The sequence below is a fragment of the Salvelinus fontinalis genome, chromosome 21, assembly GCF_029448725.1.
Source record: "Salvelinus fontinalis isolate EN_2023a chromosome 21, ASM2944872v1, whole genome shotgun sequence".
In the NCBI taxonomy this organism is placed as follows: Eukaryota; Metazoa; Chordata; class Actinopteri; order Salmoniformes; family Salmonidae; genus Salvelinus; species Salvelinus fontinalis.
Genome location: NC_074685.1, coordinates 39,681,137 through 39,708,023, shown reverse-complemented (window position 1 = coordinate 39,708,023; position 26,887 = coordinate 39,681,137). Strand labels below are relative to the sequence as shown.

The following is a 26,887-nucleotide window of genomic DNA, read 5'->3' as shown; positions in this document are numbered from 1 at the left end:
TAGGTCTCCTCCGTAGTTGTTCTCGTGGGTTTATTTGTCATGTAAAAGACTGGAGCCCTGTCTGTATTTATTTGACATGTAGACCACAGGAGGTTGGTGGCTCCTTAATTTGGGAGGATGGGCTTGTGGTAATAACTGGAGCGGAATTAGTGGAATGGCGTCAAATACATCAAACATGGTTTCCATGTGTTTAATGCCTTTCCATTCGCTCCGCTCCAGCAGTTATTAAGAGCTGTTCAGCAGCCTCCACTGACGTAGACAGTGTGACACCTAGGGCCCTAACACGACTGGCTGCTGTGTTGTGTTCCTGCCAGGTTACTCAGTGGTGCCCCCCTTCAGGCAGAACGGTAAGGTCCGTGACCTGCTGGTGCTGTCAGACCCAGTGTCCAGCCAGACATGGAGCAAGAAGACCCTACCTCTGTCTGCCACCCAGACACTCAAGCTGACCACTGACCTAGACACAGACCACTACAGGTAAGAAGGAGAGCAGAGCACCGATTTAAAAAAAAAAAAAAAAAAAAAAAAAAAAAAAAAGGGTCCGAGCCTTAAGCAGTGGTGCTTGCTTGTAGAAGCCTATGGCTGTGCAGTGGTATACTTTTTTTGTTTTGTTAATTCAGCAGACAAGACACTGATTTCCCGAGCCCTTGTCGCAGTCAAGACATTTTATATGTAAAAAAATATATATATATATTATAATAATAAAACCAAGGGTTGGAACAAATTATTTTCCAATTAAGTCCTGAACCAAACCAACGAATTGTTTAATATAAAAAACAACATTTGGCTCAACATTAAATGACTTCACCCGCCATGCATTGCGGAAAGAGCAGCTTGATATGGAGCGGGCTATAGACCAGTGAGTTGTTTACATGCATGATGGGAAGACAAGTGTCCGGCGCGAGATGCAACTGAAGTTTTGCGTGTGGGGAGAGAGGGTGGAAGAGGAGGCTTGGCTTGAAGCGCTTGGCATCTTGTGATGACTTGCATTATCTGATTTGAGCCCACCGAATTATACATATGGAAGAGCAGCTTCTATGCAGGAGCTTAGAATGTCTTGAAACTACAGTTGTCTAGCTAACAAGCTTGTAGATGCAGAATCACGCTTGTAACATCAGTAGGCTACAGTTATGCTGAGAAGGGTCAGGTACCCTACACGCGCACACACACACTGGCAAAGATTCAGCTGGCAGGCAGGCGCTAGACGTTTCTGGTTGACAGCGGGAGGGCTTTGCATAGGTGTTTTAATGCTTTGGTTTTTGTGGGGCTGGGGGAAAAAGTCCTGGAACGTAAAAGAACGTTATTAACCGGTTCCCATGTTTTTAAAATAAAGGTTCTGTTCTGGAACAGTATAGATCACTTTTGTTCCCGGTTCTGATTCTGTTCGTTGAAAAATGTTGGTGTATTCATTTCTGTACCTTGAGACAGAGCCAGGCCCTGACTATAAAATAAAACCGAAATATTTTTCTTAGTGAGAAAAGTTGCCAGTGCGAAGCGATGTGTATCTTGCGTCTTGGTCAGTTATTCTCAGTGATCATTTGAAACAGGGCGCAATTTGGTGAGTCGAAAGACAATTTCTTCAGTTTTTTTTTTTTTTAGATGTTCGATTTATTCCGCCTGTTCTTTGGAATTTTCTAAAGTGATTAACAATTCCACATTGAGAATACTACGGTGAAGAATTATGGTCACGGCATCTGTTTGGTAAATAGGCCGAGGCTTAATGATTCTAATGAAAATATCCCTTTGTCAAAGGTTTTTGCATCTTTTCAATGTGGAACCGGACTGTTTCAACAGACCCGGGTTCAATCCCAGGCTGTCGCAACCAGCCGTGACCAGGAGTCCCATAGGGCGGCGCACAATTGGCCCAGCTTTGTCTGGTTTAGGGGAGGGTTTGGCCAGGTGGGCTTTACTTGGCTCATGATGCTCTAGCGACTCCTTGTGGCAAGCCTGGTGCCTGCAGGCTAGCTTCAATTGTCAGATGAGCGGTGTTTCCTCCAACATGTTGGTGTGGCTGTCTTCCGGGTTAAGCGGGTGGGTGTTACGGAGCGCGGTTTGGCGCCTCGTGTTTCGGAGAATGCATGACTCGCCCTTCGCCTCTCCCGGGCACGTTGAGGAGTTGCAGCGATGAGCCGAGATCGCAATTGGATCTCACGTAATTGGGGAGAAAAAGGGGGGTAAAATAAAAAGCTACAAAACCTTGTCATTTGGCAAGGAATGTAGCGTGTTTTAACACCTAAGATTTTTATAGAAATGTGTTTCTGTAGACCGACAGGAGCTTGTGTGTGCACACGGGAGGGAGTGGTCGGACCGCAATCGAGTGAGACATGGAGGGGAAAGGGAATTTAGGGAGAAGAACTGTGTGACGCTTGCTTTCTTTTTTGCTGTGCCCCGCACATGCACATGTACAAATGGAACACAAGAGGGACAACATTTCACTTGTCTGTTCGGGAACCAGAAAGCACATTCCACCCAATAGTTGTACTGTGTTTCTGGTTTTACTGGTTTAAAAATCAAGTTTTAACGTCCTTTCGCGGACTCGATTACTCATGCCCATCCCTCCTAGTAGGCTGTGCACTACTTTTGACCAGAGCTCTATAGGCACTGTAAAGGGAATAGGGTTCCATTTGGGATGCACACGTAGTGTAGGAGTGAAGAGGGTATGGAAGTATTGTAGAGGGCTGCATTCCCACAGGATGCTCACGGGCCTAACCCGCAGTCCCTGCAGTTATATCCACAGGACGGTGGGTTTAGGGTCATGAAATATTGTGTGGATGAAGGGCGGGTAGGTAGCGGTGGGTTGAATAAAGAGAACGATGCTTAAAAAAATCCTTACATGTATAATTGTTTCGCAGTTCATATGTTTCATTTTTATCTGAAGTTAGTGTGTAGCCTAAGCTTTAGGGCCTAACTGCAGTGTGCCAAATACCCACCAATTGCCGAAAGCTTTTTGGGAGCTTGGGCAGAAAAGGTTAACTTTGATCCACTGAGGCAAATAGGACAATGTGGGAGTTTAATTCAATAAGACAAAAGCTGCGAAATGGAGAGTTGAAAATAAATAGGAGGGCCAGAACAGTGGTCCGTTTGGGAAAGATTTGGTGACGTGGTAAAATGTGTGTGTGATGTTTGTCACAAGATGGGAGACTTCAGAATGGCATGTCAAGGGAACTATATTGTTCAGATGGGTTAAATTGAGTAGCCTAACTGAAATTTTTGACACTGACGGTAGGTCTATAACACCTCACATATTCTAATATAATATGAACTCCTGCAGAATAAAGCATTTGTCTTACAATAAAGTCATACACCAAATGTATGTTTTTACTCTGGAGAAATGATTTCTGCATCTTGAAAGAATGAGTGTGTTTGTAAAGGAGCGATATTTTCTTTTTTTATTTAAGCTGATAGTATTTCAACCACAAAATATGCATCCAAGCCAAACTCAAATCTTATCAAAAACATGTTGGGTTGTTTCAACAGTTTAATTTCCTTGAAACTGGTCAAGCTGATGTCATTTGAAAATGTTGGCGAAATCTTTCCTGTTTTAAAAAAAAAAAAATATCATTTTCTCCCCGGTCTCTAAATGTCTATGCCGGGCGAGAGAAGCAGAGATGAAAGAAAACACAAACAGATGTCAACTAGATTGCAGCATTTATTCGGTCAATTTGTGACATTCTGGTGAGCAATGGTTTTGTCTTCTAGGGCAACAATTAATGACAGAAGAGAAGCAGCATATAGGCGATCTAATAATAGACAAGTTGACTAACAAATAGCCTACCTAAATGTCAGAAATGATAAGCGAAAACAGGCGTAACTAAAAAAAAAAAAACGTCAAATAAATTGTTTTGCCGTCTCTGACTGTACAACACATTTACTCTATTTGCCGGTTAGGGTCTGGTGCAGAGCTCAGATTTCCACTATCACATATCAGGCATGGGTAGTTAGAAATTGCGGGTGGGTGTGGGTGAACAAACAGCTGATCCATGCATCACTAGCACGCGCAGACAGGCAACTTTGGGATGAAACATTATTAGGCTACTTGGAAACGGTCGTCTTTCTGTTTTGTAGGCTATGCGTTAGCCAATCAACTGTATTTAAAGCACCCTTTTGTCGCAATATTCACATCATTCGCTGCGTCAAGCTCAGTAGCACCTCTCCTGTCCTAGTTGGGCGCGCGAGATCAGTTGCGCCAATAGGCTGTACAGTGCATTCGGAAAGTATTCAGACCCCTTCACTTTTTCCACGTTTTGTTACGTTACAGCCTTAAAATGTATCAAATGTTTTTTCCCCTTTGCTAATTTTATTTGTATTTTTTTTACCCAGAAATAACACAATTACCTAAATATTCAGACCCTTTACCTAGTACTTTGTTGACGCACCTTTGGCAACGATTACAACCTTGAGTCTTCTTGGATATGACGGTACAAGCTTGGCACAACAATCTTTTTTGGCACAAGTATTTGGGGAGATTCTCCCATTCTTGGGGAGCGGGTGGGTGCACAGCTTTTTTCAGGTCTTTTCAGAGATGCTCAAGTTTTGTTTGTTTATTTGAGCAGTAATTAGACTGGCACCCACCTTCCTGTTTTTAGATCAGTTGATTGACACCACAAACGATCTACACCCATCATAGCCACTGCCCATATGAAGTCATTGCCGATAAAGCTTTCTGGGTTTCACAGGAAGATATTCTCGTGGGGCTTACAAAGACAGATGCAGGGTTGAGTGAGTGTGTGAAGTGTCTCAGTAGACAGGTAGTTAAGAACGCTGTGTCAGCTTCCAGGCTTTCATGCGTGGAGACTAGAGAGACACCGTATGACCCTGTTGGGTAGTGGACGGGACACACACTTAGACTTCACCCCAGGTGAATAGGGGTGTGTGTCTGATATCTCACCATTCCCTATGAGTGGGTCATTGTATGTGGCTGTATCGAATATAATGTTATGTCACTTGTGCCGAATACAGGTGTCGACCTTACAGTGAAATGCTTACTTACAAGCCCTTAACCAACAATAGTTAAGAAAAGTAAGTGTTAGGTAAAAAATAGATAAGTAATAAAATATATATAATTAAAGAGCAGCAGTAAAATAACAGTAGCAAGGTTTATATACTGGGGGTACCGCTACCGAGTCGGTGGTTGTGGGCAGTTATTTAAGTGACTATGCATAGATAATCAACAGGGTCAGTGTGTGTCCATGTGTGTGTTTTTGCACATGTGTCTGTGGTTCCGAGTGTGGTCATTTAACCAGTTTCTTCTGTCCTGATGATGCCCCCCCTCCCCAGACTGTCTGCTGTGTCCATCTGTATGGACCTGCTGAAGCGCTGCGCTTCACTCTACAGAGAACTCGCTTCCTACTCGCACGTCTTTCAGCCAATCGCAACCCTGCTCTCCAAACATCTTCCAATCAAAACGTATCCTGCAGCATTGCAGGTGAGTGGAACTGTAGTGTCATCCAAAGACAACTTAGTTTGGGCTGCCCTGGGCAAATGTTGCTGCAGTGAAACAGTTGACGACCATTACCAAAGTGTTGTGGTTTACAAAATCAGGGATTAGTTAAATTAGTCATTCAAGCACTGTTTTAACTCGGTTTTTTTTGCAAGAGGTTAGTTGAGCGTGTTCATTCCCTTCATCTGTCATTGAAACACTTACCAGGCTTATTTAATGGTAACAGTAAGGAGATTGATGGCTGTACATGCCTTCCACTGGGTGGTGAACCCTGGAGTTTTTACATCTGATGACAACAAAAAAACTAATCAGTTATGTTAGCAGAAAAAATATGAATGCTTTTGAAAACTAGATTAGTTCTTGGGTAACTTTTAAATTCAGAAAGGGTGTTTTGTAATAAAAAAAAACATTGACAGCCTTTTGTTTTCTCAGTGACATTGAATTTAGCATTGCAAATAAATAGGTGAAAATTTAAGTTTGTTCCACCTAAGTGAGTCTGACCAAGTCAGAGACCACGTTTGATGGATCCTTCTTGTCTAATTCTAATGCAGGGGGTCCAATCTGGCCCGCGGGTGGTTTGAGTAGAAAACAAATGAAATAATAAACAGTCATATACACGTAGATCCAGAGCATCCCAAACATGCTCAGTGGTTGACATGTCTGGCGAGTATGCAGGCCTTGGAAGGACTGGGACATTTTCAGCTTCCAGGAATTGTCTACAGATCCTTGCCACATGAGGCCGTGCATTATCATGCTGAAACGTGAGGGCATGGCGGCGGATGGAGGGCACGACAATGGCCCTCAGGATCTCGTCACGGTATCTATGTGCATTAAAATTTCCATAGTTGATTTTCATAGCTCATACCTGCCCATATCATAACCCCACTGCCGCCATGGGGCACTCTGTTCACAACGTTGACAGCAAACTGCTCGCCCACACAACGCCTTACACTTTCTGCCATCTGCATGGTACAGTTGAAAACGGGATTCATCCGTAAAGAGCACACTTCTCCAGCGTGCCAGTGGTCATCGAAGGTGAGCAGAACTGCCGTCAGGTCAAAACCTTGGTGAGGACGACGAGCATGCAGATGAGCTTCCCTGAGACAGTTTGTCGAGAATTTCTTTGGTTGTGCAAACCCACAGTTTCATCACCTGTCCAGGTGGCTGGTCTGATGAATCTGCAGGTGAAGAAGCTGGATGTGGAGGTCCTGGGCTGGCGTGTTTACACGTGGTCTGCGGTTGTGAGACCGGTTGGACCTACTGCCAAATTCTCTAAAACAACTTTATGATAGAGAAATTAACAATAAATTCTCCGGCAACAGCTCTAGTGGACTTTCCTGCAGCCGGCATGCCAATTGCACGCTTCCTCAACTTGACATCTGTGGCATTGTGTTGTGGGACACAACTGCACATTTTAGAGTAGCCTATTATTGTTCCCCCAGCACAAGGTGCATATGTGTAATGACCGTGCTGTTTAGTCAACTTCTTGATATGCCACATCTGTCAGATGGATGGATTATCTTGGCAAAGGAGAAATGCTCACTTACAGAGATGTAAACAAATTTGGGCACCAAATTTGAGTGAAATAATTTCCATACACACCACTTTTCGGGGATCTTGTATTTTCAGTTCAACACTTTACATGTTGCATATATATCTCACACACAACTGTTCAAAAGTTTGGGTTCACTTAGTAATGTCCTTGTTTTTGAAAGAAAAGCAACAAAAAAATAACATCGAATTGATCAGAAATACAGTGTAGACATTGTTAATGTTGTAAATGACTTGTAGCCAGAAACTGCAGATTTGTTATGTAATGTTTACATAGGTGTACAGAAGCCCATTATCAGCAACCACCACTCCTGTGTTCCAATGCCACGTTGTTTTAGCTAATCCAAGTTTATCATTTTAAAAGGCTAATTGATCATTAGAAAACCCTTTTGCAGTTATGTTAGCACAGTTGAAAACTGTTGTTCTGATTTAAAGAAGCAATTAACCTGGCCTTCTTTATACTGTTGAGTATCTGGAGCATCAGCATTTGTGGGTTCGATGACAGGCTCAAAATGGCCAGAAACAACTTCCTTCTGAAACTCGTCAGTCTATTCTTGTTCTGAGAAATGAAGGCTATTCCATGTGAGAAATTGCCAAGTAACTGAAGATCTCGTACAACGCTGTGTACTACTCACTTTACACAACAGAGCAAACTGGCTCAACCAGAATAGAAAGAGTGGGATGCCCCAGTGCACAACTGAACAAGAGGACAAGTACATTAGTGTCAAGTACATTAGTGTCTAGTTTGAGAAACAGACGCCTGAACTGGCAGCTTCATTAAATAGTACCTGCAAAACACCAATCTGAACGTCAACAGTGAAGAGGCGAATCCGGGATTCTGGCCGCCTTGGCAGAGTTGCAAAGAAAAAGCCATATCTCAGACTGGCCTATAAAAAGAAAAGGTGGCAAAAGAACAGACACTGAACAGAGGAAGATGGGGGGAGGGGGGGGTTGGACAGACAAATCTTAAGTTTGAGGAGTTCGGATCACAAAGAACATTCGTGAGACGCAGAAAAAATTAAAAGATGCTGAAGGAGTGCTTTACGCCATCTTTCAAGCATGGTGGAGGCAAGTTGATGGTCTGGGGTAAACGGGATCGTGAAGAAGGAAGGCTGTCACCCCATTTTGCAACGCCATGCCATACCCTGTGGACGGTGCTTAATTGGAGCCAGTTTGGACAGGACAATGACCCAAAGCACAGCTCCAAATTATGCAAGAACTATTTAGGGAAGAAGCAGTCAGCTGTTCTTCTGTCTGTGCTGGCCACTCCATTATATAGTGACCGGATCTCCATTCTATTCAGCTGTTGTGGGAGCAGCTTGACCGTGAGAAGTGCCCATCAAGCCAATCCAACTTGTGGGAGGTACTTCAGGAAGCATGGGGTGAAATCTCTTCAGATTACCTCAACAAATTGACAGCTAGAATGCCAAAGGTCTGCAAGGCTGTAATTGCTGCAAATGGAGGAGTCTTTGACAAAAGCGAAGTTTGAAGGACACTTATTTCAATTAAAAATCATTTAAAAAATCATTCTTTATAACCTTGTCAACATCTTGACTATTTCCTATTCATTTTGCAACTCATTTCATGTATGTTTTCATGGAAAAGGACATTTCTAAGTGACCCGAAAGTTTTGAATCTGTGTACACACACACACACACACACACACATTACCAGTCAAGTTTGGACACACCTACTCATTCCAGGGGCTTTCTTACTCTTTTCTACATTGTAGAATAATGAAATAACACATGAAATCATATAGTAACCGAAAAAGTGTTTAAACAAATCAAATCTTCAAAGTAGCCACCCTTTGCCTTGACAGCTTTGCACACTCTTGGTATTCTCTCAACCAGCTTCACCTGGAATGCCTTTCCAACAAAGAGTTCCCACTAGGTATGCACGATATCGGAATTAACTAAAAATGTCGACATCGGTATCGGCCCGATGTCTAGTTTAACGGCGATGTTAAAAACCGATGTCAAAGCAACAGTGCGTACCTATTAGGTTCAGGACGTAATGACGGCACGTAAAAGTTTTGCGCTACACGGCATTCCTACCCTAGCCCACAATGTCTGCTGTGGCGAAATAAATAGGTTTTGATTATGTTTTACTGGTAGCGGGGACATGCGTAAATGCCCCAAAAAATACTTTTTGATGTACGTGTAACCTTTTTATTTAACTAGGCAAGTCAGTTAACCTCTAACACCTCCCAAACCCGGATCCGGGAGCACCCCCATCAGTAGAAAAGCTACTAGCATAGCCTAGCATAGCGTCACAAGTAAATACTAGCATCTAAATATCATTAAATCACAAGTCCAAGACACCAGATGAAAGATACACATCTTGTGAATCCAGCCATCATTTCTGATTTTTAAAATGTTTTACAGGGAAGACACAATGTATTTCTATTAGCTAACTACGATAGCAAAAGACACCACTTTTTTTACTCCATCAGTATCTATCACAAATTCGACCAAATAAAGATATAAATAGCCACTAAACAAGAAACAACTTCATCAGATGACAGTCTGATAACATATTATTGTATAGCATATGTTTTGTTAGAAAAATTTGCATATTTCAGGTATAAATCATAGTTTACCATTGCAGCCACCATCACAAATCTCACCAAAGCGACTAGAATAACTACAGAGAGCAACGTGTATTACCTAATTACTCATCATAAAACATTTCTTAAAAATACACAGCGTACAGCAATTGAAAGACACAGATCTTGTGAATCCAGACAATATTTCAGATTTTCTAAGTGTTTTACAGCGAAAACACAAAATAGCTTTATATTAACTTACCACATGTGCAAACATCACCCCAGCATTGATTCAAGACAAAAAGAGCGATAACGTATAAACCACCAAAATATATACATTTTTTCACTAACCTTCTCAGAATTCTTCAGATGACAGTCCTGTAACATCATATTACACAATGCATATAGAGTTTGTTTGAAAATGTGCATATTTAGCGGCACAAATCGTGCTTATACAATGAAAATAGTGTCCAAATACTCAAGCAATCTGTCCGGCGCCATCTTGGAAAGACACCTATTCTTATCGAAAACTATTCATAAACTTGACTAAAAAAATACAGGTTGGACAGCAATTGAAAGACAAATTAGTTCTTAATGCAATTGCTGAATTACATTTTTAAAATTAACATTACTGCGCAATACAGGGTGCGATAACGCAAGGCTACACTGCAAGTAATGGCGTCTTATGCATTTGACTTTTTTCAACAGAACAATGAATTATCAGCATAGATAGTTCTTACTTTTCGATGAACTCTCATCAGAATCTTGGAATAGGTGTCCTTTGTCCAAAAGAATCGTTGCTAGGTTGGAGAACGTCGTCTTCCACGTTGCAATTAGCAGTAAACATTAGCTTGAGAGAGAGAGATACCCAACTTCCTACAGCGCCAAGAAAATAAATACCCGAAAATTGCAATATACTGACATAAACTGATATAATTCGGTTCAAAATAACAAGATTATGATGTCTTTAAAGCCTATATTGAATAAAAACACAGCCGGAAATGTCTAAGATCTATAACCGATGTTTCCAAAAGAACGTTCCAAGGTCCTCAGTGCGTCAGAGCGAAGGGGAAAAGAACGATACAGCTCGTTTCTAATCAATTTATAGACTTTCAGCTCTGCCTAGAGACTCCATTTCAAGGCCCTCTATTCGCTGACACCCAGAGGAAGGCGTATGCAGTGCATCTTAACCAATAGAAGACAGGCAGATTTATAAACAGGTCTGAGAACAGGTTGGAAAATTCTGCATTGTCAACTCCACATAGGGAAATTGCTCTAAGTCAGTTCTGTTTCACCCACAGACATAATTCAAACGATTTTAGAAACTAGAGAGTGTTTTCTATCCAATAGTAATAATAATATGCATATTGTACGAGCAAGAATTGAGTACGAGGCAGTTTAATTTGGAAACGAATTTGTACTATGTCGAAATGGCACTCCCCTAGTGGCAAGAAGTTTTAAGAACAATTTATTTTTTACAATGACGGCCCGGACAACGCTAGGCCAATTGTGCGCCACCCTATTCGACTCCCAATCACAGCCGAATGTGATACAGCCTTGATTCGAACCAGGGACTGTAGTGACACCTCTTGCACTGAGATGCAGTGCCTTAGACCGCTGTGTGTGTGAACTTTTTAACTGTACTAGAATGCTTAAAAGGACGCTAAAAGTTATCTGTCACGGTATCGTTTTTTTTTTGGCAAGGAAAATATTGGATATCGGTATAGGGCATAAATTTACTACCGGTGCATAACTAGTTCCCACATGCTTGTTAGCTGCTTTTCCTTCACTCTAGTTTCCTTCATTGTATATAGACTTTTTTTCACTGTATCATTGACTATATGTTTGTTTTACTCCATGTGTAACTATGTGTTGTTGTATGTGTCGAACTGCTTTGCTTTATCTTGGCCAGGTCGCAATTGTAAATGAGAACTTGTTCTCAACTTGCCTACCTGGTTAAATAAAGGTTAAATAAAATAAATAAACTAAACTCTGCAGTCCAACTCATCCCAAACCATCACAATTGGGGTGAGGTCTGGTGATTGTTGAGGCCAGGTCATCTGATGCAGCACTCCATCACTCACCTTGGTCAAATAGCCCTTACACAGCCTGGAGGTGTGTTTTGGGTCATTGTCCTGTTGGAAAAACAAATGATAGTCCTACTAAGTGCAAACCAGATAGGATGACGTATCACTGCAGAATGCTGTGGTAGCCATGCTGGTTAAGTGTGCCTTGAATTCTAAATAAATCACAGACTGTGTCACCAGCAAAGCACCCCCACACCACAACTTCCATGCTTCACGGTGGGAACCACACATTCGGAGATCATCCGCTCACATACTCTGCGTCTCACAAAGACACGGCAGTTGGAACCAAAAATCTAAAATTTGGACTCATCAGACCAAAGGACAGATTTCCACCGGTCTAATGTCCATTGCTCGTGTTTCTTGGCCCAAGCAAGTCTCTTCTTCTTATTGGTGTACTTTAGTAGTGGTTTCTTTGCAGCAATTCGACCATGAAGGCCTGATTTCATGCAGTCTCCTCTGAACAGTTGATGTTGAGGTGTGTCTGTTACTTGAACTCTGAAGCTTTCATTTGGGCTGCAATCTGAGGCTGGTAACTCTAATGAACTTATCGTCTGCAGCAGATGTAACTCTGGGTCTTCCTTTCCTGTGGCGGTCCTCATGAGAACCAGTTTCGTCATAGCGCTTGATGGTGTTTGCGACTGCATTTGAAGAAACGTTCAAAGTTCTTGAAATGTTCCGCATTGACTGACCTTCATGTCTTAAAGTAACGGACTGTCGTTTCTCTTTTCTTAATTGAGCTCTTCTTGCCATAATATGGACTTGGTCTAAGCCCTATTTGATGTATCTTCTGTATACCAACCATACCTTGTCACAACCCAACTGATTGGCTCAAACGTATTAAGAAGAAAATAAATTCCACAAATTAACTTTTAACAAGGCACACTTGTTAATTGAAATGCGTTCCAGGTGACTACCTCATGAAGCTGGTTGAGAGAATGCCAAGAGTGTGCAAAGCTCTCGTCAAGGCAAAGGGTGGCTGCTTTGAAGAATCTCAAATATAAAATAAAACACTTTTTTGGTTGCTACATGATTCCATATGTGTTATTTCATAGCTTTGATGTCTTCACTATTATTCTACAATGTAGAAATAAAGAGAACCTTGACTGGTACTGTAAATATAAATCTAACCAATTTCCAGTGCGGTCCTCCGGGCCTCGACGACAGAATGCAGCCCCAGGGCAAAATTACCTCTGTTCTAATGCCTCTTAAGGGTAAAGTAATCTAAAATTATCAAAGTAATCAGATTACCTTACTGAGTTTGGCTAAACTAAGAGTTACATTACTGATTTAACAATTTTGAACTGTTAACTAGTAACTGTAACAGGGTACATTTAGAAAGTAACCTGCCCATGGTCTGTGTCATGGTTCGTTTCTATAAGGAGAATTTAAATTTCAGTTTACTTCCTGAATTGACTGCCTTGAAATGGAATTGACCCCAAACTTGGACTAACCCTCACCTGACACTATAGTGAGTGCTTGTTTTATCCATCTTGGAATGGGAATAGGGGTAAAGCAGTATATACATGTAGCTTCACACAGGCTAGCAAGATGCTTATTACAATGGAGTAATGTCACAGTTCAGCTGCTCACCCTCACAGAAATACTCTCTATTTCACTGCAAGTTGCAATTGATGTAGGATTTGTTTACTTGCAAGTTGTCTACCACATGGTGTTTTTGTATAGGAGGGTTTTTTTACGACTTATTGAAATGTGTCTTCTAGGCCGGGTAAGTATAAAGTATGTTACAGATGGGTGTAAACATGGCTTTATAAATTACATTTGATTTTTAAATTTGCTTTGAGCTGATTCTGTGTGTATGGTAACTGTTTCAGCGTAAATATTTTCCTTTCATCGATCTGGTTCAGTGTTTATGTTAATTGTATGCTTTAGTTTTTCTAATTATTGAGCACTTTTTATCTTCTTGTCCCAGGACCTTCATGGGGAAATCCTTGCGGCCTTATCCGGTTCACGGACGTCACGTCCTCTCCTGGTGTTTGAGAAGAAGAAACCCATTCCCCTCAAACTGTTCACACCAAAGATTGTGGAAGTGTGAGTGAGACCTCTAAATTATTTGTGTGGAGACCTTATTTGTGTGGAGAAAGAGGAAGACAAAGTGATTGTATTCCCTTGTAATGTCATCTTCAATCCAAGATTGTCGAGTGAGACTCGTCTTAATTCAGTTATTTGCGTAGCATTACCCCGCTGAAGATTTCATTTTTTATTTAACCTTTATTTAACTAGGCAAGTTAGTTAAGGAACACATCCTTATTTACAATGATGGCCTATCAGGGGACAGTGGGTTTAACTTCCTTGTTCGGGGACAGAATGACAGATTTTCACCTTGTCAACTCGGGGATTCGATCCAGCAACCCTTCGAGTACTGGCCCAACGCTTTAACTACTAGGCTTCCCTTGTAGTGTCACATGCACCCATTTGGCTTACATCAAAGATTGTAGAAAGATTGTGAGAGACTAAATTCATTTATGTATAACAAACGCCTCTGAAAATTGGAGTACAAAAGAACTATGTTCCCCTTTTTAGTGTCACCTTCCATTTTGTAAACCTCTCAATTCCAGGCTGGACTATGGGAAAAGGCGAGGGAACACAAAGGAGGAGAGGGAGAAGGAAAGGTTGAAGCACAAGTATAAGAAAGAGTTCAAGGGAGCTCTGAGAGAGATCCGTAAAGACACCCGCTTCCTGGCCCGAGAGAAACTCAACGAGGTCATGGGCAGGTCTGTATGACATTACATACACTTATCACTATAACACATGCCAGAGTCTGGTCTAGTGGTAGCGCTGCCAACTCCTGACTACATACCCCTTGGTGACGGGTATTTGAGCCCCGCCTTTGCCACTTTCTCTTCTGTGCCCTTTCACCTTTCTACTACCCCTCCCTTAACTTTTGTTCTTCTATATAAAAAAATACTTGAAAATTATATGGACTTTTTTTCATGTGCAGATGACCTGACGATTTTTCTTCCCTCTGTGTGTAGGGATGCGGAGAGGAAGAGGAAGGTGAAGGAGCTGTTTGGCAGTCTGGCCACCCAGGAGGGGGAGTGGAAGGCTCTGAAGAGAAGGAAGAACAGCAGACACTGACCTATTCAAAACGGCTTTGTATTGTCAGTTACAAACGTTGTAGTATTTTCTATTATACTTTTGTTTTAAACATTGCAAAATAAAATTGCTGAGAACGACGTGCATGATTTGTATTAATTTGTGGATGTCATCCATTTCATATGTTATGAATTACAATTTGTACAATATGTCACACATTTTCTAAATGTACAATGTTTCTAATTTGCAAAACGTACAACATGATAATTTACGAAACTTGTTACAAATTCCAATTTGTTGTGGCTAACGTTAGCTAGGCTTGGAGTTAAGGTTAGGAGTAAGGTTAAGGGGAAGGGTGGCTAACATGCAAAGTAGTTGAACGTTGCCAAAATGCTGAAGTTGTCTGTGGTTAGATTCAAACTTATAACCTTTGGGGTGCTAGACGTTTGCGTTATACACCCAACCACCCTACTTTAGTTTTTGCTTTACATAACCTGTCTTATGTGTAACCATACCAAACGTAACATTTCAAAAATAATTTGAGTGTCCAGGGTATGTTTACTATATTATGTCTAGTCTGAGGCCTTCAAAACAAGTAAACTTTGTTATTTAATTACTGCAGTAATGGAGCTTGTCAACGAGCCCCCCGTAGGTAATTTGTTGAGAGCCTAACAAGCAGATTTGAGCCACAGCATTTTATAGCAAAGTCCATCCACCTGGATGTTCATGACAAACAACAGATGTATGGAATGGGTCACAAGGTTAGGATTCGTATGAAAGATACTAATTATTCTCCGCAAACAGTATCGGCTGTAAAAACTTCTCGTTGTGTAGAGACCAGGTTCTGGCCCTGGAGCCGTCTCCCCTTGGTACCCAGTACAGAAACATTAACTCATGCTATGGAATGCTGTCTTGTTAGGCTTATCACCCAAAGACCACCTAAATCTTCTGTCCGTGTTAAATCTCCCAGAGGCCCACTTTCAGTCCAAACACACAGATGAGTGTTCTTTTAAAAACTTAACTATTCAGTTGCATAAAACAAGCTTTTGATGCAATAACAGTATTCTAACAATCTTGTAATTCCTGTTCTGACAGATCAGCCTGGTTGACTTTGTTTAATCTTACCATGTACATTGAAAAAAAGATATGCATTTGTTCAAAGTAATCAACATTTATGTTGATTACGTTGCTTTCATTCATTTAGTGTGAGTGGAAAGGTTTTAGTGTTTCCCCACATTTCAGAGTGTGCAGTAACAATTTATAGTCAGGTTTTGGTTATTCTAATACAAAGTGGTTGGGAGCTCCTACATCTCTGACAAACCCCGACATTTTAGACGGAAACTATTAAGAGATTAAAAATTATTACCAGAAACAAAACACAGTTGTATGCACTCAAGCTTTATTATGTAGTAGTGGGTATACATTTATGTAAACAGCTTTAGTTATCTTACATAAAATGGGTGGGTCACAAGGTTTAAATTAAAACAAAGGGAATGTTTTTGTTTGAGGAGTTAACCATACAGTAGCAGGGCATGAGAAGGGTGCTCCAACGTTCCAGAGAGGTTGACAGGGTCAGGCAGGATTGGGAGCGGCCGATGACGAGGGCTGGTCAGGGGAGCGGGAGCTGTGATGGGTAGGACTTGGGGAGAAGGTAGGGTGCTGAGTGGGGAGTGTTGAAAGGGGTGATTGGGGGAGGTACGAGGGTTGGACGGGAGGAGATGGCAGGGGAAATTAAGTCTGCGAGGGCTGACGGGTGGGAGAGACGGTAGGGTGCTCAGGCAGACAGTCTGGCAGCTGTGTGGGTCTCCACACTGAGGTGGTCCTCTGTGACCGCTCCTACGTGGAGAAGTAGGTTTCATATGAAGGATTGAATCAGTGTATGTAGCCTGATGGTAAACAGCACAATTGAAAGTGACCATGGAAGTTATAAATAAGGTGGGTACCTTTTTTTATTTGAAGTTCTCCTCTGTCCCGAATCATATTTGGACACCTACAAATATAATACATGTTTCAGTTATGCAGTATTGAAAGTGTGAACAGTGCTTTGGTGTTGCAAGTAAATATTCAAACCATTTTCTGATGTCAACACATTTTCCTTTAAGCCTTAGCATCACAACAAGCCATAAAGCCGTCCAGTCAGTCACACAACTTTCACTGTAACTCATGCTCTACATCAAAGCACCACTTAGACTTTGAGGACACTACAGTTACCCATCCATCGGTGATCAACCCACCTTAAGCTTCTGGCTCTTTCACTGCCGAGATCCCCAGTCTGCTCTCTTCTCCCTCCAGCAGCTTCCTGTAGACAGCTATCTCGGTATCCAGCTTCAGCTTGATGTGCAGCAGCTCCTGGTAGTCAGCCAGGTACTTGCCCATCTCCAGCTTGGTCTCGCAGAGTTGGTTTTCCAGCTGGGCAATGATGCCCTCCAGGCCTCCGACCTTATCCATGTGGGCCATCTCCATGTCCTCCAGCTGCTGCTCCAGGGCCATGTTGCGTGCCCTCAGCCCATCAATCTGGTTCTGGAGGTCTGTCACCTGGTTGTGGAAAGTGGTGATCTCTTCTTTAATCGACTTCATCTGCTCTTCTTTCTTGCCGGCGACTTTTTTGAGGGTTTCGAACTTGCCCTTGTACCACTTCTCGGCTTCCTGTACGTTTTTGGCCGCCACAGTCTCAATCTCGACACGCATGTTGCGCAGATATGCGGCCAGGTCTGGGCGGTCACCGTCAATCTCCGCAGTCACCTTGGAGTCCTCGATCTGCTTCATGAGGTCGGCGACTTCCTCGTCGTGAAGCTTCTTGAGGAACTCGATCTCAGCCACCAGCTGTTCGACACGCTTTTCGAGCTCCGCCTTCTGCAGGGTGGCATTGTCTACGTCTTGACGGAACTCCCTCAGGATCATCTCTGCCTCCTCTGGAGATGGATAAATGCGGGAGATGAGTAGATGTTTTAAAACATTACAACAGTGTTATTATAGTATTGCGATCAGGTTCTCTTGGTGTATGTAGACAAAACGTTGGCTGATCATACACCCCTACGAGTACAAGCAATCTTAATCAACCAACGGTATGTCTAGAAACATTGTGTAGTCAAATTTGGCATTTCGATTATTCAAGGAGTAAAATTGTAACTAGAAATCCTGTGTTCTTCATGGAAATGTGGTTTATATCATACAATAATGTCAATATAGAAGACGATCGAGATCAGTAGATCTCCCCAGCCAGTGATCAGTGTGGGACTGGTACCATACCTTTCAGTGCCAGCTCCTCTTCCAGTTTCAGCCTCCACACCTCCACCTCCTCCTCAATGTATCCCCTCTCGATATCAGCAGCTCCCTTCTCATTGGTCAAAGCTTCAATCAGCTCCCTCATCTCCTTGAACTTGAGTTCGTACTCTTCTCCGATGCCGGTGGGGCCTCCCTTGAAGCGGCCCTGTAGGGCGGCGAGCTCTGCAGTCAGCTGGGCGTTCCTCTGTTCAAGGGCCTGAACCTTCTCGATGTAGCCGGCGAACCTCACGTTCAGCACCTGCATCTCCTCCTTCTCGTTGGCATGCTGCTGGTGTATCTCTGTGCCGATTTCCACGGCGGAGGACAAATTGCCGCCCTGGTACCCGGACCGTCCATGATTGTTGTACGAGGAACCGCGACACCGGGAGGGAGAGGGGCTCTGGACCCGCATACTGTTACGAGAGCCACTCACCTGCAGTGACTGGGATTTCTGGGAATAGGAAGCTCCTCTCATGTTTGCTTCTCAGTGTGTTACAAAGTGTGTTCTAGAATCAGATTTTGTTTCTTGAGTATAGTTCCAGTTCCACCAAAAGGATTTGAAGGCCTCTTGTGTTCTCTTTCTTTGCTGGCTGGCTCACCTTGCTACTGTACTGACAGTCTCTCAGATCGACCCGTGTCTTTTATAGGGCCACAAAGAATGTCTCGGACTCCCTTGAAACTCTCGCAGGGTTTTGACATGTTTTAAATGTGGATTATCACTCTCTTCCAAAGACCTGCAGCACAACAGTCTTCATTAGCTGGCTAGCATTGCATTGTTAGTAGCAGTGACGGGTGGAGTTTGTGCGGCCCACGCCTCCGTGTGAAATAGTGATATGAGGATGTATGCCCGCTATTTTTCACTCTTACTTAGGGCACCGCTAGGGACTCGGGAGGGTATGGAGGCCATCGAGCACATTGGGAAACACTGACGAAGTGAATGTGCTTTGGCAACAGATTATCCTGTAAGACTTTCCGACAGCTCCTCGGTAGCCTCCCTCACACAATCAAGATGTCAGACACCATTGCAGTGGAGACATTCTTTGAACAATAAACCATCTCCAAGAATAACAAGAGACTTCCTAATGCTGGGAACGGTGTTAAGGAGAGCATTAGGGTAGTGCTTCATTTGAGTCTCCATGTAGTCTCAGGATAATGTGTTATGACAAATAGGGTTTTAATGATAGTAAATCTATTCCTTGATATTTTAGATTGTTGCCTCTATTTGTGCACAGTAAGAAAAGGCTATATTAGAACTATGGACAACCACTATTTGTCAGTAAAATTGTCTAAAGCACATGTAACTTCGCACTATTGAAAAATTTGGAGATGTTTAAAAGTCGTAATCTGAACTGTCAAAAATGGGAATCTGCATTTCATAAGACTTGGTTTCTTTTAGTTTTTACAGTTCGCTCGCACACTCGAATCACGAAAACCCCTCCTTTCATGCCATTTTTACTCGTCTCTTCATTCACGGACATAAGATGACATCAGTTGGCCGAATGGTGAAGTGATACTCTTGCATTAGCGATGTATTACATAGCTAGACGTGTGCTGTGTCTATGTGGGCGTATCTGTGTCTGTGATTCCTCCAGCCCAAGTTGTCAGTCCCCTGTGAGGGCTCTACGTTCATGGATATAAGATGACATGTCTTCACCAAATGAGGCATTAATACATTGATATACCACATGTTTAGTAGTGAGTCATGATTAGCTTGCTGCTGGCATTAGTGTGATGTGGGTGTATCTTGTATGCTGCCTCCATGCCTCCATACTCATTCCATTGTGAAGGCCTCAATCTTTGGTCTTCTCTTGACCAGAGAGAGGGTGAATACATACCTCATGTTCAGTCGATCGCAATGATGATTGGCTATCTAGCTGTGTGTGTATTTGTACACCTCCAGCCCAGGTCAGACTCATTCCCATGCTAAGGCTTCTACATTCATGGATATAAAATTGAAGTAATGCCTTAATATACCACATATTTTAATAGTGATTCATGATTAGCTAGCTGCTAACATTAGTGTGCTGTGTGTGTGGGTCTATCTCTGTACAATATCTATCTGTTTTAATGCCTCCAGCCCGAGTCAGCCTCATTCCCCTGTGAGGGCATTGGCATTGAGCAGGTTCAATCTCTAGGGTGCTTGTTAATTGGCTCGGGCCTCTGCTGTGACACGAGTCATGGAGGCATTTTTAGTCATTTAGCAGACACTCTTATCCAGAGCGACTTAGAGTAGTGAGTGCAAACACTTTCATACTATTCCCTATGTGGTGTGCACTACTACATACTATTCGATATGTAGTACACTACTTTTGACCAGAGACCTATGGGTTTCCCATTGCGGGCCCTGGACAAAAGTGCACTATGAAGAGAATAGAGTGCCATTTGGGATGCGGACGACTGACGCCGAAAGGCTATATGGTAGTGGCACTAGGATCTTCAGCAACAGTGTTAACTTTTTTGTTTCTCTAGAGTATACTGCATGGAGTCCAGGGTGATGATGAAGTGGGGAAGAGGATACATTTTTTTTTTAAACAAAACGAACATAAACGGCAGGCGGAGTGATGGTAACGCATTCCAGATTTACAATAAGTCACTCAGGTTTGTGGTCTAACCTCCACTGGAAACTGATAATTGTCTGACTGTGTTTTCTGTGACTTTGGAGGGGGTTGTTAGAAGTGGTTGAAGTGCCCTGTTCCCCTTTTGACTCCAGGATTAAGTGACAGTGGCAGAAGGGTGTGGGAAAAAACATTTGTCGCTAGATATGGCAATCTGTGTCAATATGATAATATGCAGTGACAACAGTGCATTGCTATCTGTGGTCACAATAAGACTGACATTTTAGGGAAACTACTTTGACCTTGTAATGATTTTTATATATTTGTCAATAAAAAAACTATGTAGACAGGCAAGTCATGTTCATTTTTTGTTGTGTGAGTATCTCCTAGATAAAAATCTAGAAAAAGCATCTTGTCTAATGTTATTTGTCATGCCTGTGTCTCTGTTGATTTAAGATGCCTTTGGCACTCATCTACAAACAGAGAGCTGATATGACTACACACACAGCTAACACACACACACAGGTAGTGTCTATGGGGACTGTCAATGCCTTCCGTCCTATTTCCATCTCTCAGCCACGACCATGTCACCTGTCTTGCTGAGGATCTGATATAATGAAAATAACTTGTTGCCTTAAAGACCCAGATAAGTCAAAAACTAGATTTTCATGTGTTTTATATAAATTCAGTGGCCAGTTTATTATGTACACCCATCTAGTACTGGTTCGACCCCCTCCCACCCTTTGCCTCCAGAACAGCCTGAATTCTTCAGGGCATTTTATTTTTTTATTTAACTTTTATTTAATTAGGCACAAGGCATGGAAAGGTTGCTCAATTGGTATCAAGGGACCTAATGTGTGCCAGGAAAGCATTCCACACACCAATAAACCACCCCCACCAGCCTGTACTGTTGACATCAGGCAGGATGGGGCCATGGACTCATGCTGCTTTCTCCAAATCCTGACAGCATTCAGCATGATGCAACAGGAACCGGGTTTCGTCGGACCAGGGGATGTTTTTCCACTCCTCAATAGTCCAGTGTTGGTGATCGCGTGCTCACTGGAGCCGCGTATTCTTCTTTAGCGCTGATGGGAGTGGAACCCTGTCTGGTTGGCCCATCCATGACAAGGACAATCGAGTTGTGCGTTCTAAGATGTCGTTCTGCACACTGTGCCGTCATTTTCCTGTTTGTGGCCCGCCTGTTAGCTTGCACCATTCTTGCCATTCTCCTTTGTCGCACCATTATCGGTAAACCCTAGACTCTGTCGTGTGAAACCCCCAGGGGCCTCATTGATCAATATTGCATCAGAACTATTCTAAAATAGTACTTACGAATGGAATTTAGAATGGTGTACGCATAGAAAAGTGTGTTGGATAAATCAATCCCACAAGCATCTGGTAGGCGATAACCATTGATAAATACCAATTGTACTCCGCCTCAGTGCTCATATGGTCACAACCATCCATTTAAGGCCCTTGGGGAATCTGCAACGCCGTACCGTGAATTACGACGGCGCAACCAAAAAAAGCGAAGAAAAAAAACTTTGACGAGACTGGAATAGAGGTGCCAGTGTCAGAGATGGAGTACAACCTGAAGGTTTTTTATTTGGCTCGCTCAGGTGTGGCTTGACAAGTACAAATCAAAAATATAGCTTCACAGAGAGGACCATTAAAGTTGCTTTAGCAATGGCAAATATAACCTATGTCAAATAAAGTAGACAACAATCCCCGATAAGCCACTATCCTCAACAGCTCCCTCCCGTAGGCGTAAAGGCCAACATTGCTGTTCTGCAGAATGAAGGCGTTGTGTGTTCCACCCGGCCACCACATTCAGCAGCGTCTTTTGCACATCACATACAGTGCATTCTGAAACTATTCAGACCCCTTGACTTTTTCTACATTTGTTACATTAAAGCCTTATTATTAAATTAAAAAAAATGTCTCATCAATCTACACACAAAACCTCATAATGACAAAGCGAAAACAGTTTTTTAGACAATTTTGCAAATTTATTCAAAATAGAAAACATACCATATTTGCATAAGTATTCCGACCCTTTGCTATGAGACTCGAAGTTGCGCTCAGGTGAATCCTATTTCCATTGATCATCCTCGAGGTGTTTCTACAACTTGATTGGAGTCCACCTGTGGTAAATTCAATTGATTGGACATGAATTGGTAAGGCACACAACTATCTACATAAGGTCCCACAGTTGACAGTGCATGTCAGAGCAAAAACCAAGCCATATGGTCGACGGAATTGTCCATAGAGCTCAGAGAAGGGATTGTGTCGAGGCACAGATCTGGGGAAAGGTACCAAAACATTTCTGCAGCATTGAAGGTCCCCAAGAACACAGTGACCTCCATCATTCTTAAGTAGAAGAAGTTTGGAACCACCAAGACTCTTCCCAAAGCTGGCCGCCCGGGCAAACTGAGCAAGAGGGGGAGAAGGGTCTTGGTCAGGGAGGTGACCAAGAACCTGATGGTCACTCTGACAGAGCTCCAGAGTTACATTTACATTACATTTAAGTCATTTAGCAGACGCTCTTATCCAGAGCGACTTACAAATTGGTGCATTCACCTTATGATATCCAGTGGAACAACCACTTTACAATAGTGCATCTAACTCTTTTAAGGGGGGGGGGGGGGGGGGTTAGAAGGATTACTTTATCCTATCCTAGGTATTCCTTAAAGAGGTGGGGTTTCAGGTGTCTCCGGAAGGTGGTGATTGACTCCGCTGACCTGGCGTCGTGAGGGAGTTTGTTCCACCATTGGGGTGCCAGAGCAGCGAACAGTTTTGACTGGGCTGAGCGGGAACTGTACTTCCTCAGAGGTAGGGAGGCGAGCAGGCCAGAGGTGGATGAACGCAGTGCCCTTGTTTGGGTGTAGGGCCTGATCAGAGCCTGAAGGTACGGAGGTGCCGTTCCCCTCACAGCTCCGTAGGCAAGCACCATGGTCTTGTAGCGGATGCGAGCTTCAACTGGAAGCCAGTGGAGAGAGCGGAGGAGCGGGGTGACGTGAGAGAACTTGGGAAAGTTGAACACCAGACGGGCTGCGGCGTTCTGGATGAGTTGTAGGGGTTTAATGGCACAGGCAGGGAGCCCAGCCAACAGCGAGTTGCAGTAAACCAGACGGGAGATGACAAGTGCCTGGATTAGGACCTGCGCCGCTTCCTGTGTGAGGCAGGGTCGTACTCTGCGAATGTTGTAGAGCATGAACCTACAGGAACGGGTCACCGCCTTGATGTTAGTTGAGAACGACAGGGTGTTGTCCAGGATCACGCCAAGGTTCTTAGCACTCTGGGAGGAGGACACAATGGAGTTGTCAACCGTGATGGCGAGATCATGGAACGGGCAGTCCTTCCCCGGGAGGAAGAGCAGCTCCGTCTTGCCGAGGTTCAGCTTGAGGTGGTGATCCGTCATCCACACTGATATGTCTGCCAGACATGCAGAGATGCGATTAACCACCTGGTTATCAGAGGGGGGAAAGGAGAAGATTAATTGTGTGTCGTCTGCATAGCAATGATAGGAGAGACCATGTGAGGATATGACAGAGCCAAGTGACTTGGTGTATAGCGAGAATAGGAGAGGGCCTAGAACAGAGCCCTGGGGGATACCAGTGGTGAGAGCACGTGGTGCGGAGACAGATTCTCGCCACGCCACCTGGTAGGAGCGACCTGTCAGGTAGGACGCAATCCAAGCGTGGGCCGCGCCGGAGATGCCCAGCTCGGAGAGGGTGGAGAGGAGGATCTGATGGTTCACAGTATCAAAGGCAGCCGATAGGTCTAGAAGGATGAGAGCAGAGGAGAGAGAGTTAGCTTTAGCAGTGCGGAGCGCCTCCGTGACACAGAGAAGAGCAGTCTCAGTTGAATGACTAGTCTTGAAACCTGACTGATTTGGATCAAGAAGGTCATTCTGAGAGAGATAGCAGGAGAGCTGGCCAAGGACGGCACGTTCAAGAGTTTTGGAGAGAAAAGAAAGAAGGGATACTGGTCTGTAGTTGTTGACATCGGAGGGATCGAGTGTAGGTTTCTGGGAGAACCTTCCAAAAGGACAACCATCTCTGGAGCACTCCTCTAATCGGGCGTTTATGGTAGAATGGCCATACGGAAGCTCCTCCTCAGTTAAAGGCACATGACAGCCCACTTGGAGTTTGCCAAAAAGCACCTAAAAGACTCTCAGACCATTAGAAACAAGATTCTCTGGTCTGATGAAACCAAGATTGAACTCTTTAGCCTGAATGCCAAGCGTCACGTCTGAAGGAAACCTGACACCATCCCTACGGTGAAGCATGGTGGTGGAAGCATCATGCTGTGGGGATGTTTTTCAGTGGCAGGGACTGGGAGACTAGTCAGGATCGAGAGAAAGATGAACGGAGCAAAGTACAGAGAGATCCCTGATGAAAACCTGCTTCAGAGCGATCAGGACCTCAGACTGGGACGAAAGTTACCCTTCCAACAGGACAACGACCCTAAGCACACAGCCAAGCAGCCAAGACAAGTCAGGAGTGACTTCTGGACAAGTCTCTGAATGTCCTTGAGTGGCCCAGGCAGAAAGTACATATTGGTTCGTCATGTCTTTTCCTAAAACCACTCTTACAGGAATTTTGTGAGGATTTAACACCTATCTTAAAAAGGCTAAAACATGTCATTCAGGTGCAGATCCAAGTGCAATCCACCCTCGGATTTTTAGCAACGGGCTCTTTTCAGCAACTCAATGATTTTTTATTAAAACTTTTTTTTTTTACATTGTTTTTAAACTGATATGTGACATGTATTAATGCCAAACTACCATGCAAAACAGGCAACCCCAACAAATTGAAAAATGTGTGGCTCAAAACAGGTGGGTCTCTGCATCTTTACTAAATTGTAGACATATTAGTTACCGCACCCAGTCTCGGGGATGGCTAACTCTAGATGGAAAGACCTGTGTGTTGTCCTTGTTAATGCAGACAGAAAGAACTCCAACTTCTTAATCATAGCCTCAATTTTGTCCCGTACATTGAATATAGTTGCGGAGAGTACCTGAGAGTCCCCTATGGCAATTCAGAAAACTGACTGTGGACATTACTACTGATGAATGTGTTGTTCTGGTGTCTCTAGGGCAATTCAGAAAACTGATTGAGGACATTATTACTGATGAATGTGATGTTCTGGTGTCTCTAGGGCAATTCAGAAAACTGATTGAGGACATTATTACTGATGAATGTGTTGTTCTGGTGTCTCTAGGGCAATTCAGAAAACTGATTGAGGACATTATTACTGATGAATGTGTTGTTCTGGTGTCTCTAGGGCAATTCAGAAAACTGATTGAGGACATTACTACTGATGAATGTGATGTTCTGGTGTCTCTAGGGCAATTCAGAAAACTGATTGAGGACATTACTACTGATGAATGTGTTATTTTTTTATGACCATGTTTTTCTTTCTGCTTGCATTTTGTATTTATATTTTTATAAATCACCATCCCAAAACAAGTTAAACTATGTGAACAGAAAAGGCTTCCACTCTTAGTGTGCAGGTGATAAGTTATGTGATGTGCAAAAAAAAAAGCTGCTGAATGAAGTGGCCATGTGGAACGCAGGACTCGTTCATTCGCTGTTCTGCAAGACCTAGAGGGATGGATGTCTTATTGGTTTGTTGCCTACTCTTTTGCCATTGCTAGAGCCACTTGAATTGTCCTAGTGGTCCTCTTTTTGTAGCTGTTTTCATTTTTAACTGGTCAAGCCACATGAGCGAGCTGAATAAAACCTTTCTGACTATGTATTTCAGTCTCTTTTGCACCATTGTAGGCTATTTTATGGTATGGCGTTGTATATTGCCCACATGCTTTAAAGGGATGATTCTGACCATATTGTGCTTAATTAGGGGCGTTTCTAAATGCAAATAGCCAAAGTCGTGCAAGAGCACTGAGGCTGAGTGTATATTTCTGCAATTGTTGGAATAAAACTGTGAAATTGTTTTTAAAAAATGTGTTAATGCTCTTTTAGTGTTACAACTGTTTGAAAAGACCACCTGAGACTTCTGCCTGTTTTGGTGGGATGGAGTTTTATCTACACAATTAACATGATTTTTACCCATTGGTCAAAAGATGAGTTTTGCCTGGTAACATCACCAGGTGGTAAATTAGTTAATAGACCAATAAGTGTTCCAAACCAATGCCATTAAAAGCAAGTTTTCTCCTCCCCACTTAAGACCACTCCTAGAATGTCCGAGCAACATTCTTGCTTGAGAAATTGCTCTTTGCTAAGAAGCTATTTTGGTTTATTGTTGACCATTTTAATTGAACGCAATCACAGTAAGGTACTTAATTGTTGCCGAGAAATGCTTTGATAGAGATAAAAACAGCTGCGTTTGATTTTTAAAGAAAAATACCACTCAAAAATAAAATGTT

The 26,887-nt window shown here is 43.0% G+C and overlaps 2 protein-coding genes across 2 annotated transcripts in view; one reads left to right on the top strand and one right to left on the bottom strand.

The window, feature by feature from the left end:
- nop14 (NOP14 nucleolar protein homolog (yeast)) overlaps nt 1-14,817 on the top strand; it is a 33,637-nt gene extending 18,820 nt beyond the window's left edge. The window contains exons 15-19 of the mRNA XM_055875165.1: nt 315-474; nt 5,275-5,422; nt 13,554-13,672; nt 14,200-14,355; nt 14,617-14,817. Of these exons, the coding sequence (XP_055731140.1) occupies nt 315-474; nt 5,275-5,422; nt 13,554-13,672; nt 14,200-14,355; nt 14,617-14,719 (686 nt within the window). The 3' untranslated portion in view covers nt 14,720-14,817. The remainder of the gene's footprint in view (nt 1-314; nt 475-5,274; nt 5,423-13,553; nt 13,673-14,199; nt 14,356-14,616) is intronic.
- A 1,237-nt stretch (nt 14,818-16,054) lies between these two features.
- LOC129818876 (desmin-like) lies at nt 16,055-18,569 on the bottom strand. The gene is made up of 4 exons (XM_055875166.1): nt 17,927-18,569; nt 16,912-17,589; nt 16,621-16,667; nt 16,055-16,513 (listed from the first exon to the last, which is right to left on the bottom strand). The coding sequence occupies exons 1-2, from the start codon at nt 18,414-18,416 to the stop codon at nt 16,913-16,915; spliced, it is 1,167 nt and encodes a 388-aa protein (XP_055731141.1). The 5' UTR covers nt 18,417-18,569; the 3' UTR covers nt 16,055-16,513; nt 16,621-16,667; nt 16,912.
- Between the last annotated feature and the right edge of the window lie 8,318 nt (nt 18,570-26,887).